Here is a 17,313-nt window from a genome sequence, read left to right as displayed (position 1 = left end):
AAGAGAACAGGGGGAAAACAAAAGAGATGAACAAGAGAGAGGGAACAAGACAAATGCTTCAAGATAGTTCTGTACATCTACAGTTCATGAGGTACATTATTAAAAACACCAAGTTCACAGACCTGGAGTATTCCATCAAATGCCCATGAGCCAGAATTTCTGACAATATTTTGATTGCATCGGCATTACATGAACAAGTCTGAACAGCAGCGTGATTGGAGAAGACTGTGGGAAAAGTAAGCAGAATAAAAATGGTGCCAGTAGAAGATATGCAAGCTTACACAGGCTAGCAAGCTGTTGTTTGCAGCTGTTGTGCAAATTAAAGAATAACAACTGAGAAACTTTACAATGGAGGGAAAAGAGTGAGAGGAGGGCTTCAGATGGCACATGGAGATGTCTCATAACTGAAGCTCTTTATGTTTTCCTCGCAATTTGATCACAAAGCCGGTATTAGTGGTAACACTGTGGTAATATTGAACCAATATTCAATTTGTAACTGAGTGAGACCCACTGGGATGAGAATAAACTGCTGTTCCAACTGATGGAGTTGTTGTTTATAAATGAGAGTATGACAGAGTATGATCCAAAGGATTGCACTGCACACCGCTGTATTTCAGGTGTTGCACTGGACTGCTGAGGTGGCAGTGGAACTGAGCCGAAGGCAAAGCTCTCAGTTTACCTACTGATAATTCCCCTAAGTACACATGCAAACAGTCTTTCAAGGTACAGTACTTGGCAGGAAGCTTGTTCAAAGCACCTTGCCATGGTTTTGTCAGTTCAGTTCTGTGGATTCAGTATGTCTCACTTATTCCTGTCTCCATCTCAATCCAAGTCTGACTCCATGGTGTTGAGATGAGGGCTCTGTGCGGACTGCACCATCTGTTGCAGGACTACTATTCCTTCTGGTCAGTGAAGAGAGACCCTGGTGTGTATGTTTGGGGTCATTGTCATGCTACAGCATAAATGTGGTACTGATCAAATGCCTGAAACGTCAGCGCAGTGCTGTATGTTCCAGGCGTCACCTTTATATGTGGACTCTGGGTAGAGATCGTTAAGAGTGAGATGGTGGATACAAGCAGCTAACAGCTGTCTGGCCTCAGCCTTATGGGACATTCACATATACAGATTCAAAAAGCTGGGCCAGCAGCGGCTGTTATTCATCGTCTGTGAGACCTGGCTTTGCAGCCCTGCACCCCCCGCAGAGCTCCACAGATTCAGAAAGCCTGAAGCTAGAATCAACGTAGGGCAGTTAAGAAAGTCACAAGTGCAAATGTAAATGCAAATATCCTCTGATGTAGTGCAAGTTGTTACTTTTAGTATGGCATGAAGTCAATCAAGCAATTGCTAAGAATACAGAGCTATTTAAACTGTTGTTATAACAAATATGAACCACTTAAGAGCAAGTTACGAGGAAAGAATGGGGAAGAGAGTATGATAAAAGGACGAGTAAGTGACTTGATAGCTCTGCTCCTTTGTTCTGCATCAGACCTGTTTATTAGAGGACATACCGCTGCCTCAACACATGGTACACATTACTCTGTTTAGCGTGCATGTGCGTTTGTGTGATTTCTGAGTGTGTGCGGAAGAAAAGAGATAAAAGAAGGAGGAGATGGACAGATGGAGGAATTGAGTGAAGACTGTAGTTAGTTTTACTCAACTCCCATGTGTGTTTCCATGAGAGAGTCCACTGATGATGTGACACAAACCATATGTGTTGCCTGGTGTGTGTGTGTTTATTGAGTCGAAAGACCCTGAGCCCTGATGTACGAAGGAACCGAAAGAATCTCAGTCAGCGAGTCACAGCTTAGCTTTATCTGTTGTCTGTTTCTTCATATCCTATTTGTACCGTAAACGGCATCACATTGATTGGAGATAATAAATAACAAACTGTAAAGACCTGTTTTAAAGTAGAGTCTATAAATGATCTGTGGTCTGTCCCCAAGTGAAAGAATACATTTATAATGTTGAAACAAAGGCTCCTGAGGCTTTGAATCTGAAGATGATTAGGAGAAAAAGGCAGGAAGTTGTCAAACTGCAAAAAAAGATCAAATACCTTATTTTTGCATATTGGAGTTCCCCCTTTTCCTATTTTGAAAAATATGAATCATTGCAAGTTTTAAGTCCCCTAAGTGAAATTGATGAAATGGGAAAATTAAATTCATCCTTTATTTTCACATTGCACCATTTTGTGTGTGGGTGTGTGATTGTGAGAGGTTGTCTGTGTTTTACATATGTTAAAACTCAGTGAGAACAGCTTACATCAGTAATGCTCCAAGTCTGGATAAGGACCTAAAATGAGTTGAGGGAAAACTAATGACTCTTCAAATTGTTCTTTAAAAAAACTCTATCCAATGTTATTTAGTATGTTACACTGCCAAACGGCTTTCTGAGATCCTGCGGAGGAATGTAGTTAGAGACCAAGTCAGATTTTGATACATTTGCTAATTAATAGCCATAAAATTGAGTTTATAAACATAAGAAAAATGTAGTTCCCAAGAGAAAGGGTTTGAAATTCAAAACTGCGGGGGAGTGTTTTTCAGATCAACAGTTGCTGACCAGTGGACTCCTGTGATGTCGTCCCACGTGAGTCCCATTATCATCTCTCTGTGGAGAAAATGGTCAATCAAACCTGAATATATCATTATCAGAAATAGGCAGCCAATAAAAACTGGCAGTGAGAGATTTATAAATTCACATACTTCTTTTTATTTCTTTAAATTTAAGCTTTGTTAAATCGTAGTTGTTTGGGTTTACATCAAAATTGTGGATGTCTGTATTATACAGGCAAATTTCTTGCTGTTGTAGACAAAAATTTACATTTTAGATTTCTGTTTCTAAAAGCGACGTATCAAAACATTTCACTGTTTTTAGTGCAGAAGGCTCAGTAGGCTGCTGTATCAGCATCACTGCTACAGCTAAAGTAGCTCAGTGAGATTGTACTTGTGTAAGATGCCTAAACATCAGCATGCTAAGATGCTCACAACAAGACTGTTAAAATGCTGCTGTTACAGAAATAAACATAATGTAGATATATTAATGTCTACCTTGTAGTTTGGAAGGTTAACATGTTAACATATGCAAATTAGCACAAAAACGCAGTCTCAGATCTGAGGCTACTGGCATTAAGTGACTATATAGTTATAAAATCCTATTTCCTAAAATGATTTTTCTTCATGAAACCATAATAATAGTTTGGTAGCAAATGTAATTATATTATGATTTTGTATTGATTGATTTGAAAAGAATTACATGTATTAATGCAAAAAAAGATTGTAGTTTTGTAAATAAATATGTTAAGGTCAATTTTTTTTCTTTCTCAAATCTTATTTAAATGCAACGTGTAATTTGTGCTCATTTAAGTCAGTTGCAATTACAATTCCTACAAAAATGTAGGCTATTTGTAGATTAGTTGAGTAAAAACATTACTTTCAGAAGCCAGGGTTGGGCTATAATGTGATGTATTGTCCTGATGATGGCACTAGTTAAAAAGTCAGGGGATCACAAAAGGCTGAGATCACTGATGTCAATCATGTGGTGGTGCTAGAGGAACAGTTTGGGGATCACCATAGTGAGTAAGATTCAGCTCCTGGAAACCATTAATACCAAACAGTATCGTCGCCTGACTCCCTGAAGTTCACTATAACCTAACCTAAGAGAGAACTTCAGTATATAACACGTGAAAATAGAAACCTGGGGATTTATGTTAGCTTATGAAATAATAATAAAGTAGGTTGTGCAGACTGTGTAAAGCTTCCAAGGTGCATAATAGATAAAAACAAACAGTACGCCCCAAACATCTCCCACATACCCTGTTAAATATATGCACATCGGGAGCATTAAACAGTGTTGGACTTCCTCCGCCATATAATTTATTATTTTGATTAATTTTAGTAATTATAGCTGAGGACTGGGGCAAATGCTTTTCTGTTTTAATTTATTGTTGTTGGCTTACTGTGGTGACTTTTACAAATTGGGTTGGATCCACTTTCAACAGACTATAAAACAGTACGAATTAATAACTTTGCAAGTCAAACAAGCAAGAAGAGACACTGCATATCTGTGCAGTATTGAACTGTGAGAGGAAAATTGTGGTTTACAGAGCGTCAGCCCCCACTGGCCGGTTTCTGAGACTGTTACTAGACCTTAGTTACAGCACAGTGTCAAGAAGTATTCACACATGTACAACAGCAGGAGTATGGAACTAGAATATGTTATGCTCTCATACCCTGTGTGTCTTTGTTGAAGTTTGATCAGGAATAAAAGCAAAGGAAGGAAGAAGGAAGGAAAACAAGAAAGGAAATGATAAAGAAAAGTTTGGGTAAGAGGTCAAAGGAGCTGTGTGTGTTTGTGTTTTCTGTTTGAGACTGTGGTGCGGGGGTTAAGTATGGTCAAAAGTTGATGTCTGATGTTTCGCTCAGTGTGGTATCTCCTGCAAGAGTTGGGGGGTGAGCATGCTCTTGGCTGTTGTTGATATTAACCCCTGGTAACCCCATTACACACACACACAAAAAAAGCTCTCACTGCCTGTTCTACCTTTTTACTCGACTGTCATGTGAATTTGTAACGAAGCTTGGAAAGGTTTCAGAAAAGTAAAATACGACTCAGGTGTTCTTCCAAATGGACTGCAGCTTTTAAATAGGTCTGAACCTGAACTGAAAGTTCATAAAACACATCAATAAGAAACTAGACAGGATCCTTCGAGAAGTCATTAATACTAAGTGACTTAAAGTCAGCAAGTAAAAGGTCATTATGGGTAGTTTTTGCTATTCAGTGCATGAGAGACAAACATGCCTTGTTAAGTGATTAAAATTATTTTTTTCTCTCTTGTGAATAGAGTATATTTTAAAAACGATGCTCAATATTGAAAAAAGCGATGACAGTAGGTATTTGTATTTTTGGCTTTCTGAATTTAAACAAGACAGTTTGTCTAAATATGCAGACTCTGCCTCAGTCTCTGTCTTATCCACCCACCGTCTACGTCTCCGTGATGGGACCAACAGTCTACAACACCCACAGTAATGCCCAGATCGCTGCAACAAGCTGTGACTGCTGCAGAGGGGACAGACTGGCAGCTAAAAATACCCATCATGGAAACTCCTCTTGAATCAAACAATGAATTAGCACAGACACACACACAGTGCAGCGCCCTGGCAAGCAGTGTTAAGTGAATAAACAGAGACTAATTTTTGCTCCATGTAAAATGGATAATAGGTATACAGAAGGACATTATTTTAACTGAAAACACAACGTTTGCTATTACAGGAGCCATGCAGTAGCTCAGTGGATTCCATAGACAGGAAAAGGGAGAGAAAGACTCACTTTTGGTCTCTGTAGGCGGGGGCGAAGCGAAACATTATGCTTTATGTTGAGAAACTGTTGCGACATTACTTTCTAGGATCCTCATTTTGTATTGTCACATCTGTCCTAACTCAAAAATAGTGTTCAGGCATTAGGTTTGAGTTCGATTCAGTTCATTACACAGTGACAGTCAGCTAGTAGAATTTAAATTCACTTTGTGAACAGCTGTACACAGAACTTCAAGTTATCAGAGCAGCAACGGTTTATGTTTTTTTATGTTTACATTTGGAGGTAAACAGCAGAAAGGGGTATTTTTAATGTTGTGGCTGATCAGTGTATATGACTGATCAACACAGCACCTTGCTGGGTGATGTCACATTGCATTGCTGAATCAATTCCAAAGCCATTTCTAATTAGCTGAAAGCAGATTTACATTTAGGTAAATGTGCTAGACCGTTTACATTTATTAATACAGTCAGTACAATGTTCTCACGACTTTACTAGTGCAGGCTGTGAGTGTATATGTATTTACCTGAGCACAGCGTCTGTGGTTTTCACACCAAACCAGAACTTGGTCGCTCTGGAAAAGACAGAGAAGATGAGGATTAAAACCAACACAAGGAGAGAGAAATACATCTTCCACAGACAAATCCCATGCTTGAAACTTTCAGTCAGCGTCCAAGGAAACTTATAGGGAGACAGAAAGAAAATATTTTTTTTTAAATTACATAACTAGAGCAAAGCTGAGAGACACACACACAGACAAACGTTTAACCTTTCTCTTATTTACATAATTATCCTCTGGGTGAAAAATAACTTAACACACTGTGTTTGTGGTTGCTGAACCAGACAGAGACCACATCTTTTGGAATGATCTATCTGTGTGTGTGAGTGAGCGAGTGTGTGCACAGTTTCTGCTAAGTGAGTCAAGACCACCGGTAAACATGACTATTACAACCACTGTGACAGAGGAAGACGTCATCACATGACCACAGAGACAGAAATACGGATGCATTAAACCAACACTAATTCCTTAAGTCTTTTCAGATTTTCGAACTCATTAAAACACATGTATCACTCATTTGCTTTTTTATCAATACATCATTATAAATCCTGCTGTCTTATCGGAGTAAAGCATTTATACACATACTGTGTGTCTCCAGCTAAAGGTAACACCCTCTCTGTGCTTGTTTTATCTGATCACCGGTCCAAAACCTGTAAATATTCAGTGCACAAAGATTTAAAAACACAGAAAAACATCTTCACATTTAAGAAGCTTGATAAACTGCTGACTATACATTTCTGTCAAACCTACGATTGGATAAATTTCTATTATCCCTTCACGTTGCTACATGTTTACAGTATTTCTTTGGAACCACTTGAACCGTACCTTTGGGGCACCTATTGTGTTTTTATTCTTCTTTTACTACGTGTTTCTTTGAGCAGAGGAACATTTCTGCTGTTCTAAACGTGAACTGGTGAGATAGTTAGTGCAGCTCTTAGTGTAACTCCGCTGCTCATCCCTCTGAAATGCTTTGTCATCATCAGCACAGTCGTGCTTCCATCATCCAACATCAAAACAACTATTAGACTACTGCTGGGTGTGCATTTGTGTATCTGTCGTTGTGTGTGTGTGCCCCTAAGGGAGTACATATCTCTAGTGTGTCCCTAGTGTGTGTGTGTGTGTGTGCACGCATGTGGCATAAGCCTTCTTAACAACTCCTAAACCCTCTCCTGACTGAGCTGTATTTAGCCTGAACCAGGCTCATCTCTTTCCACACACACACACACAGACACACATTTCAGGGTTTCTGCCCTTTTAAGTAGCCTTTGTGCTTCTGGTATGATGGAGGTTACAGGGGTTAGAGTTGGGGTAATGGTGATGGGGTTAAAGGTTAGAGATTAGGGATTAAGGTTTTTCACCACAGAAGCTGCTAAATGGGCTCTTTTATTCTGAACATTCAAAGCAGATACACTCGAAACTAAATTGGATTTTGATATTGAAGGGTGAGGACTTAAGTAAAACACTTTCTGTCACTGGACTTTTACTCAAGTAGAAAAAGTGAGAGCTATGAATTGAAGCCATGACATACCTATAAAAAGGTGCTGCACAGAGAGTACACTTAAAAGCTCCACTGTAGGACAGAGAAGGTTACGTCTATTAAATTCTGGACATTTCCAACACCAACAAACCATCAGTCATGCCTGATTTCTGCAAAGACTGGTCACTGAGCAAACAGTATGTGTGAAAATGGTCAGTGCTCCAAGTTCTCCACTAATTTTGTTTGCCTCATTCCTCTCATACTCTCACTCTGGTCCGTTTCCACTGCTACAGCTGTGGTTGTCCAGCTGTTGGCACCAATAAAGAGATGGTTAGCTTTCAGAGAAGCAACACCAGGAGCGCAGCCACACTCTGTTCTGAAGTTCTGATCAAGTTACAATAAATTTGCTCGGAGTCAGACAACATTTAAACATAAATTTTGTTAGTGAAATGATTGTTTTCAGATGACAGAGATTTGGGGGGAAAATAAAGGGTATTTCATGCTCAAGAGTTAGTATGCTTTCAAGACCATATTAGTATTGATGGGATGGACATCCTTGGCTTGACAGTAATCTCTGCTAGTTGTTAAAAGGGATATTGCTGAGGCTACGACTAAACCAGGTTAAACCCCCTGATGAATAGATTAGTAACAAGTCTGTTGGGAGGGACGGATGGAAAAAAGAACAGATGAGAGGAAAAACAGAGGGAAGTGTGTGATGCTGTCACAAGAGAGAAAGAAACATCATCTTCCACCGTCCGCCTTTTCCTCCCTTCCTCTCTTTTCTCCTGTCTTCAAACATTTTCAGGCACCACCCAGGTGCTACTGGTTGCATAATAAAAACCCCAGTTGCCATGGATGCAGGTGTTATAGCAGATACATAAATGGCGGAGGCTCTTAATTCTCTCAAACACTGAAACGATTAAAGCGTACAGCTGAGAAGCAGTCACACCCTCCATCTGTTGAGTCTGTTTGACAGCACAGGTGTGAGTAACTTTACTAAACTGTGCTTGAAGCAGACACCAAATCCCTCTCCTAATCCAGTTCAGCACCTTCAATTCTGGATCCACTAGTAGTGGTTCTTCAGAGAAAAACATTTCTCGCAGGTATTCCAAAACATAAAACATGTCTTTCTTGTGAACCGGTCACGCTGTAATAAGACCTAATGAAAAGAATAAAACTGATTTACAAAGCTATCAAAAAAGCTTCTCCTGATAAAAAAATATCTTTTCATACAGTTAAAGGTCAATGTGAAGATTTCTTACAACAAACAAAGTGTCTGTGTACATTCAGTGTATAGTGCTAAGGTCTAACGTACATATTGAATGTATTTTCATACTCCACAACTTTAACTTATATAATCTTCAACGAATAGCCTGTAGCCTTTTCTACTAGCTTCTGTATTCCTCACATTTCCCAGCATGTCTTTTCAAAGCTGCCAGTGTTCCTGAACCTCTAGTGATAAAGCAGGGCTTTATAAGTAGGGTGAGGGACTAATGATGACAAAACTATGGGTGGGACAGTCTTAAAGCTGCATTGCAATCGGACCCATTAAGGCCACTCTAAGAGAATTTATTTTAATGTGATTAATGAATCCTGGATGAAAATGATGAATCTAAAGTAAATGTGTCAGGTGAGTGTTTGCTGTTTATACTAACAGAAGAAAATTGTAGATGTGATTTAGCTTAGTTACATAATATTGTGACAGTGTCTGTTCCTTGTTCTATGTGATGCATTACAATTAAGTGAGGTCATTTTCTGAGCTCATTATACTGGTCTAGCTGAATGACAGGAAACAAAATGGTTTTGAATCTTAATCATATCCACATTATTCATAATCAAATCTCCATCCCAGGCCTAATTATTTCTCAAACTCCCCACAACATCAGCACGTTCCCAATATCCAGTATCTAGAGTCTCCCATTGAAAATATTATGATTTCAGCTGAGTGATAAATCAAGTTGGGTTGAATGTTCAATCAACCACACTTCTCCCTCTCTATCAAAAGAGAAAAGCAGATGCAGAAGAGTCGTTAGAGGATCTGTGTACGCACACTGTGCAGTCCCTCTTCGTACTCCTGTTGCTACTCATCCAGACTCATCCGGCCTCCTTGAGTCAAACTGTCACTTCTCTATCCTTCGTTTAAAACATCCAGGTCTTTTTTCATTCTGCATATTGTTGCCAACTTCTGCAAAAATGACAGAAGAGGACTGGAAAACTGTAAATGCTCCAGTCTAAGAACTGAGGACAGTTTGGAGGCCAGTTAAACATCTCCAGATTTCCACAGTAGAGATATAAAGCTGCTTTCCCCCCTGCTGGCCTCACATCTTCATCCTCTCTCTTAATCTTTTTCACGCTCTCTTTCTCTTTTTGTCTTCAGCCCTCGCTCTCTGTCACTCCTCTTCAGCCTCCCTCTGCCACACACAGGACATGGACGTACACATTTACACACCCATCCCAAGTCAATTTCATGGGACATATTTGCTGTCAGAGCAAATCAAGGCAGCTAAGGTAGGTCTGGGTGCCGTATGGCCATTAAACGGTGGTCAAAGTGGGGTTTCTTAGGGTCTTCGGAGTGTGTGTGAGTCTGGCTGCAGCAAAACAGCTGCACATGTTGAAAAAGTCACGGAAAGAAAGCAGGACTGGAAGAAGAGGGAAGAAATTGGATGTGGAGGACTGAGAGGAAGTTGAAAAGAGCAGAGTTAGACAGACAAAAGGTGAAATATGGAAATAAATATTAGTTAATAGGAGCAGGGAGGAGACTGGCCATGAGTGGTGCTGTACTAGTTGTGAAACAGGGTGCAATAAATTCTGCTGACTGCTGTCCGCCTGACTGGAATTTATTCTTCTGGGTTATTTTCTTAATAGGAACCTTAGATTGTGAATTTTATCCATAGATGAAGAGCATTTTAAAATGTACATTTACTGTGGCCTACGACTGGCCGTGGATAAAGTTGAATTTGAAGCATTTGATTACAAACCCATGTAAAGACATACAAAACTTTGGGCTCCGAACACTGTGTGTTTTATAGGCAGAAAATCCTCACAGTAATGAGCGAGACACCACGCATTCAAATATCAAGGGGATTTCACTCCAACCCAGCATATGATGTATGATTTAGGACAAAAACATGCAGAAATTCCATTTTATTTTTAATGATGGATTTCATCATGACTGGATTTCACACCGACATTAAAAACATACAGTCTTTACACATTCCTCAAGCCTGGGATCCAAGAGAGAAATCTGTCTGAGCCTGAGACACGAGAGACCCATCAGAGAGAGAACTGACCCACAGAGCACGAAACACTTGCACTAAAGGACTTCCACATGGCTCCGATGGTTGCTGAATCCAGAGTAATCACTGTTCGACCTGATCTTACTGGATGCACCGGCAGGAGAGCAGCAGTGACACAATCACACACACAGGGACAAAAACACACGCACAGAAGCGCGTGCATGGTCAACGTGCACGCACACAGCTGCACACACCCTAAAGTGTTTGAAAGAGAGCGAGAGATAAATCACCCTTCTGCCACATGCAGTGCTAAAACGTGAGTGTGTATGTGAGAGCGTAATATAAGAGAGAGTGTGTGTGCATTTTATGTGCGTGTGTGTGTGTGTGTGTGTTGTGGTCAGTGTTTGTGGTGAGGCGCAGTAGAAAGTCTATTTAACACGAGGCATTAACATTAACTCCACTAATCACACCCAGATGACCAGAAGCAAACACAGTTACAGTGTGTGGATCATTTGTGTGAGTGTGTCATGACTAACTGCCACTCAACAGATTATAAAGTTCTTCCCAAAAAGTCCACGTTGAGGTCAGAACATTCCCGACAGAAGCCCCTAATTAGCTTGTGCATGTGCGTGTGTGTGTTTGTGTGTGTGTGTTTCCATGCACATGTATTACCGTTAGTGTTTGAGGTGCTGCGCATCCTGAAAACAACAAGCGTCACGACAAAGTGGTTGCATTACGGTCCCGAATCTTACCCCATCGGACCATTAAATGCCACGTTAGTGAACGCAGGAGACGCGGTTAAGGCCCGAACATGCTTCCTGTGGGCAGAGGCACGCAAGCTGCCAACGTTACGCCTCTGTGTTAAACCTTTACAGGTGTAAAAACATTCTGCATGTGCGCTGATTCTACTTGATTTGATGTTGTTTTCGGTCATTATAAATGAGCTGATTATCTTATTATTGGAAGGAGAAGAAGGAAGTCGTTGGGTGGAGGTTCTGTCTGACCAATTGGTTAAGCTGTTAAACTAACTGTCTCCTGGTTGTAGCTTCATATTTAGGTACTGACTTGACATCAAACCATTACTAATCACCTTATCTCTGGCCAAGCAAAGACTGTCAACATATTTCCCAAACTTTTCCTTTATGTTCAGCTGACTCAGCTGATGAAAACAGACACTGGTGGGAAGAAGAGTGGATTTAATTGCTCACATATCAGATATAATATGCCGTCATGGTTTTGATGTGGTGAAAGAATCATTCTGTCTATCCCTCTTTCTGCGGGTGAAAGAACAAAGCCCTGCCGCTCAATGCTTTGCCATTCCAGCTGTGATTTACTGTCTCGAAATTTCTTGTCCGGGTTTCAGGTGAGAGTCACTCCTACACCACCGCAGCTTTATCACCATCTATCCCAGGTTCTAGCGATCGAATGACAGGGCAGTCACAAAGCTCTAGAAAAAAGTAGAAGCTTTATCTCTGAGGTGAATCAAACAGGCCTTTGTCTCCAGCTATCGCCCACCCCTCTGCTTGTCTCTCTGCTTACCTGTCTCCCTGCATATCAGTCCACTTGTAAGCTTGTGTATCAGTTTGTCCGGTTGTCTGTCCTCACTTGCGTGTGTCACACCTGTCTGTGCGTCTACCTGCCTGCTGACCCATCTTTCCAGCGACCGTGCCGGTCTTTGTGCTTGACTACCTGCCTTTATCTCGCTGTCTGTCTCTGTGCAACCTGACCTGACCGTTGTCTGTGCTCTTTTTCAGAGCGTGACTTGTTAGCTGACCAGCCTCGGGGGCTGATTAGTGCTACCTACCGCAGTGCAGCACGGACACACACATGCACACATGCGCATAAACATGAATGCATAGGCAGCTCATTCAGCCTCATACTGGCCCTCGGCCCCAGCACAAACCACTAACCATCCGCTCATCAGCACCACAGACCTGTGATTGTCTAAGACATGCAGTCTAATCTGATCTACCACGTAAGTGCAACGGATCCAGCTCCACATGGCCGAGGTTGGAGTTTTTCCTTATTTTTAGGAGTTTACATCAAGGAGGAATTTGGGAATATGACAACATACCAACATATATATGCTCGTGTACACACACAAACACACACACACATATAATTACACCATTACACCATACAAGGGAAAGTAGTGGAAAACCCAGAGACGCAGCAGAGAGAGAGGTGTAAATAGAAAACTGGTGACTCACATTCTAGTGGCTACACACCAGCCACACACACACACACAGAACAAGAAAGAGCCAAAAACACAGGGTTCACCCACATGAAGCCAGAGGAAGCAATGTGTGTCTTTGTGTCTGAGTGTGGTGACAGTGGAGGATGAGTAAAGCTCTATTTGCCAACACTGATGTTATAGTTGCTGGGGCTGTTATCAAAATGGGTTGTTTTTTTTTTTTTACTTCGAACTTTATGTTCTTTAAATGAATGAATCCTCTAACACACAGTCTTTCCCATCCATCAATCACTCTGTGTGCTCTCTACACTGTCCTATAATAGGTTCAGGGAGTGATGCTGTTCCCCAGGATGTGGCCCAGAGGAAACTTGTTTCCTTGTTTGCTCACAGCGTAGAGGCTCTTTTTACTTTGGTGCAACACACAAAGTCTTCAGCGCCTACTCTATATCCTAAAGTGAGCTTCCGAGTCTCACATCCACACTTTTCCTGTTTGTCGCTATTCTGCTAATCAATACTGAAGTCAGAGTTGACTTTCTTTCTCTTACACATATTTTATACATACATATCAGGGTAATTTCAATAATCTGTTATTTCTTTAGAAAGTATTTCTCTACACATGTCAGAAGTCCAACGTGACACCTTTAAAGTTTTCTCTTATTTTGTACAACAAGAGATATTTACTCTACAACGACAACATAAAACTGAGAAATCCCTGAAATCCTCACAGTGGAGAAGCTGCCAAACAAATGTTGCAAGTGCGTTTTTGCACAATAGGTTTTTGTTCTATAAATAAAAAACCCAAAGAATAATGAATGCCTTTCCTCTTAGCTAGTTACCTTCCAGTTACTTGGTTTCATTTCCATCTTTTCCATCGCTACTGTTTGATGCTCTGAATCTGACTACTGCACTTCACTTCATAAACTCTAAACCAAGTGTTCCCTTCCTCACACCTTCATTCCACTAACCCCACCAGACGCACATACATCTCACTCTGGAGAGTCAGGCAGGGGCCACCCTCATTAATGCACAGGTGGCAGGAGTCTGTTCTGCATGGACCAGGACCAGTGTGTGGTCACACACACACACACATACACACACTTACTTCTACACACCATAGAGCCATTGAAGCTGAACTCTGTGGTTAATGACTTTCCCACCCACTACATAGCATGCACATGTTGAAGCCGTTAACGATAAGTGGCTTTTCGAACTTGGTAACTTGTTAATCTCACATTCCTCACTACAAAGGCCACAGTACATGCGCCAGCAATTTCATTGTGATGAGCAATTGTTTCGACTATTAGAAACCAACAAGCTAACATTTTTCAGCCTTTTGACACCAGGCAACTTCAGTATAAACATTTGTCCAAAACGTCTTGATGAAAACCACCTTGGTTTGATCACAAACTTTCCCCTGATTAATAATTTAGGCAATGAGATCTCTACTGTGCCTTCCCACTGTACATAACAAAACCTCTTAGCTGATCCAGAGTCACTGCACAACATGTCATTTAGTGTAAAGACCTTTGCATTAAAAAGAAAACAATGGCAAACTTCATTACATGCTCTGGATTTATACTATATTATATATGTGCCCAATAAACAACACAGTTCTTGACAGGTGTGACTGCTCTGCTGATCCCACTAATCTGGATGGATCAAGACTATATAGAGTTGAGGACTGTCACCAGCACAAGTATCTAAGTTAGGAGTAAATGGTGTACAGTGTGCAGCATGCTTGTCCTTATATTCGGAGACTAGTGTCCAACAACTAGTATCCAACTCACCAAAGTGTTGTCCTTTGTGGAATCAAAGTCCTTGGTCATTTTATTTTATTTTATAATAATATCATTTCTTTTTGAACACACTGAGGTCGAGCTGACCGCTGACTGGAGGCCACATTTGACCTCAAACACTCTTCAATAAGCGACAACATGGTTGCAGGTACCTGGAGGTGTCTGAAGGCAGCGGTGAGCTGCGTCATGTGCAGAGTGAGGCACCTGGACGCGCATCTGGCGCTGTTGATTTTCTCCTGAACATCCTCCTGCTCCGGTGAACTCCTCCGGGCGCAAGTCAGCGACAGCAGCGCGCACAGGAGCGCCAAGCCGGCCCGACGCACAGACATGACACCGACACGGGATGAGAGCAAGCGGATTGAAAAACGGAACAAAGCGACCAGACGGAGGAGTTTTCTTTCTCGTGCCCGGTTCGTCCTGCTCACGCGACCCTTCAAGTTCAGAATGAAAACATCCACTCCTGGGCGCGCGCGAGCGGGGAGTGGAGCGGCTCTACCCCCACCACCCTCCACCCCCCCCTTGGACACACCCACCACCGGTGCAAGTGCAACCGGAGCTGTGACACTCTTCATCCTTCCTCCCTGTGTTCCACCAATCATCATCATCACTCAAAGCATCACTCTCATCACCTGTGCACATGCAACTATCATCATCATCATCATCATCATCATCATCATCATCATTACCGTACAAAGCGTGAGCATCATCAAAACCTTTCATCAACGTCATGATCGCTTTCTCCACCGTCATCATCATCAGCTCCAGCGTGATTCTTCTTCATCACCACTCAAACCACTGCACAAGTTGTCCTGCATGCCAGCTTCATCTTCATCTTCGTCATCAGAGATGCTTATGCAATAGGCTGCTTGCACAGAGACCATCTACATTACAGCCCTGGTTATTTTCCATCCATTATCTGAACAGATTCTCCTGTTTAGAGTTGTGAAGATGCTGAAACCAATCAGTCCCAGCTGGAACCTGCCGTCCTCTCACACGGCTGACATGGAGAGACAGATTCACACAACTACAACCACACAGTTAACCATCAACGTGCTCATCATCAACACCGTCACCACAGCTGGTAGGACCTCTTTTGGCAAGGAGAGCTCCAGCTCCTCCTGTTCATCACTGTACAATTGCCATATTCATCAGACCAGTTTTGCACCACCTTTCTTCACCATCTTCACTTGAGCCTTACTTGTGTCAATCGTCACCAGTCAGTTCCAAATCATATCAAAAAGTATTGTGTGCATGCTTTTAAGAAATAGTTTAAAAAGACCAAAATAAATGTAACTAAAATAGGAGACTGATCTGGACGTCTACTTCTGTAAGAGAAGCATGAGAGGCATTTATGGCCTGAGAGTTTGCATGACAGGCTATTGTTTGAGGCCCTATTAACACCATTACTGTTCTGAACAATCTTCCCTTTATAGTCTGGGAATTCTCTCCTATGAGCAATTATTAAAGCAGACTATTAAAAGAGCCCCGAGGAATTTGTTGAGGTAGGTGTCTGTCAAAGAGCCACACAATATATTAGTCACCACTTTTTGACAGCTAATGCAGAGCCAAGTGGGGCTTACTAGAACCAGGGCCAAGTCCAGATGTTTAGGACAGGGGTTGAAAGTCATTTGTTTATGTGAAATCCTAACCAAGAAGAGAAGTCATCTCTCTTGGCAACTAGTAGAAAGAATCACCTAGTTTTTGATTTAGGGGAAATGGAGCTGTATAAATATTTAGTAAGTACTGGCAGCACTGTTCATGACCCTGAAGTGGAAACCGGGCTTTTTATTCTCTCTTATACTAACTGCTATTAGGTTAATATAATAGACCAGTAGTTTCCAACATTTTTGGCTACTTTACCCTCAAATCCAAGCCATCTTCAGCTGTAACTAAAGATTAATCTCACTGTGTGTTTAGGATCTGAGTTGACTGACCAGTTGAAACACAGATATACTGAATAACTTTACAATACTAAGAATTTTATTTGTGTTGCACCTATTAAAATAGTTACAGAAGATCAACACACGTTTATTGTTGAACGGTAGTTTATACTTAAACTAGTGGTTACAGCTTTAAAGGTACCAGCCTCCTAACATGTACATGTGGCACATCATCATACAACAAACTGAAGCTACACTGTGGACACATGTTTTGAGCAGTTCAATGAAAGAGTGAAATTACTTCTTAGAAAGAGATGGTAGTACTTAGAACTGCAACAGAAAAACACCAAATGTCTTGTCCATAATAATTTTGTGACCCCATGGATTTATCCGTGGCTCCCCACCCCCAGATTGACAACTAGTGTCATGTGGACTATAGCATGTGCTGATGATTGTGTTACTAGTACTAGAGCAGGGGAGACATGCATTCAAAATTACAGTGAATAACACAGTACTTATTCAGCTTGTAAAAAAGAAATGTAAAATGAAACCACTCTGCAGGTAATTGTAATTTTACACACATCCACATTCTCTAGCCCCTCACATATACTGTACACACACACACACACACGCACACACACACAGTAGTTGCCCATTATCTAAATGACCAAAAGAACATTTTGATATTTTCATAGAACACCCTGCTCAGGTTTCTGGATAACCCATTAGTGGAGTAAAGACCCTCCTAAACACACTCAAAGATCACACACAAAAGCACATGTGCGCATTCACACACACATAACAGAAGCGTTTACCGTCTGTCCAAATCTGCTGCTTGATTAAAGCCAAATGTCTTTGAACTGGGTG

The 17,313-nt window shown here is 41.2% G+C and overlaps 1 protein-coding gene across 2 annotated transcripts in view; it reads right to left on the bottom strand.

The window, feature by feature from the left end:
* Positions 1-15,030, bottom strand: part of anos1b (anosmin 1b) — a 38,508-nt gene extending 23,478 nt beyond the window's left edge. For both annotated transcript variants that reach the window (XM_026343864.1, XM_026343872.1), the window contains exons 1-2: positions 14,719-15,030; positions 5,831-5,878 (exon numbers count right to left, since the gene is read on the bottom strand). In XM_026343864.1, the coding sequence (XP_026199649.1) occupies positions 5,831-5,878; positions 14,719-14,895 (225 nt within the window). In that variant the 5' untranslated portion in view covers positions 14,896-15,030. The remainder of the gene's footprint in view (positions 1-5,830; positions 5,879-14,718) is intronic.
* Between the last annotated feature and the right edge of the window lie 2,283 nt (positions 15,031-17,313).

Source organism: Anabas testudineus, chromosome 4 (assembly GCF_900324465.2).
Source record: "Anabas testudineus chromosome 4, fAnaTes1.2, whole genome shotgun sequence".
In the NCBI taxonomy this organism is placed as follows: Eukaryota; Metazoa; Chordata; class Actinopteri; order Anabantiformes; family Anabantidae; genus Anabas; species Anabas testudineus.
This window is presented reverse-complemented; position numbering and strand designations above follow the sequence as displayed.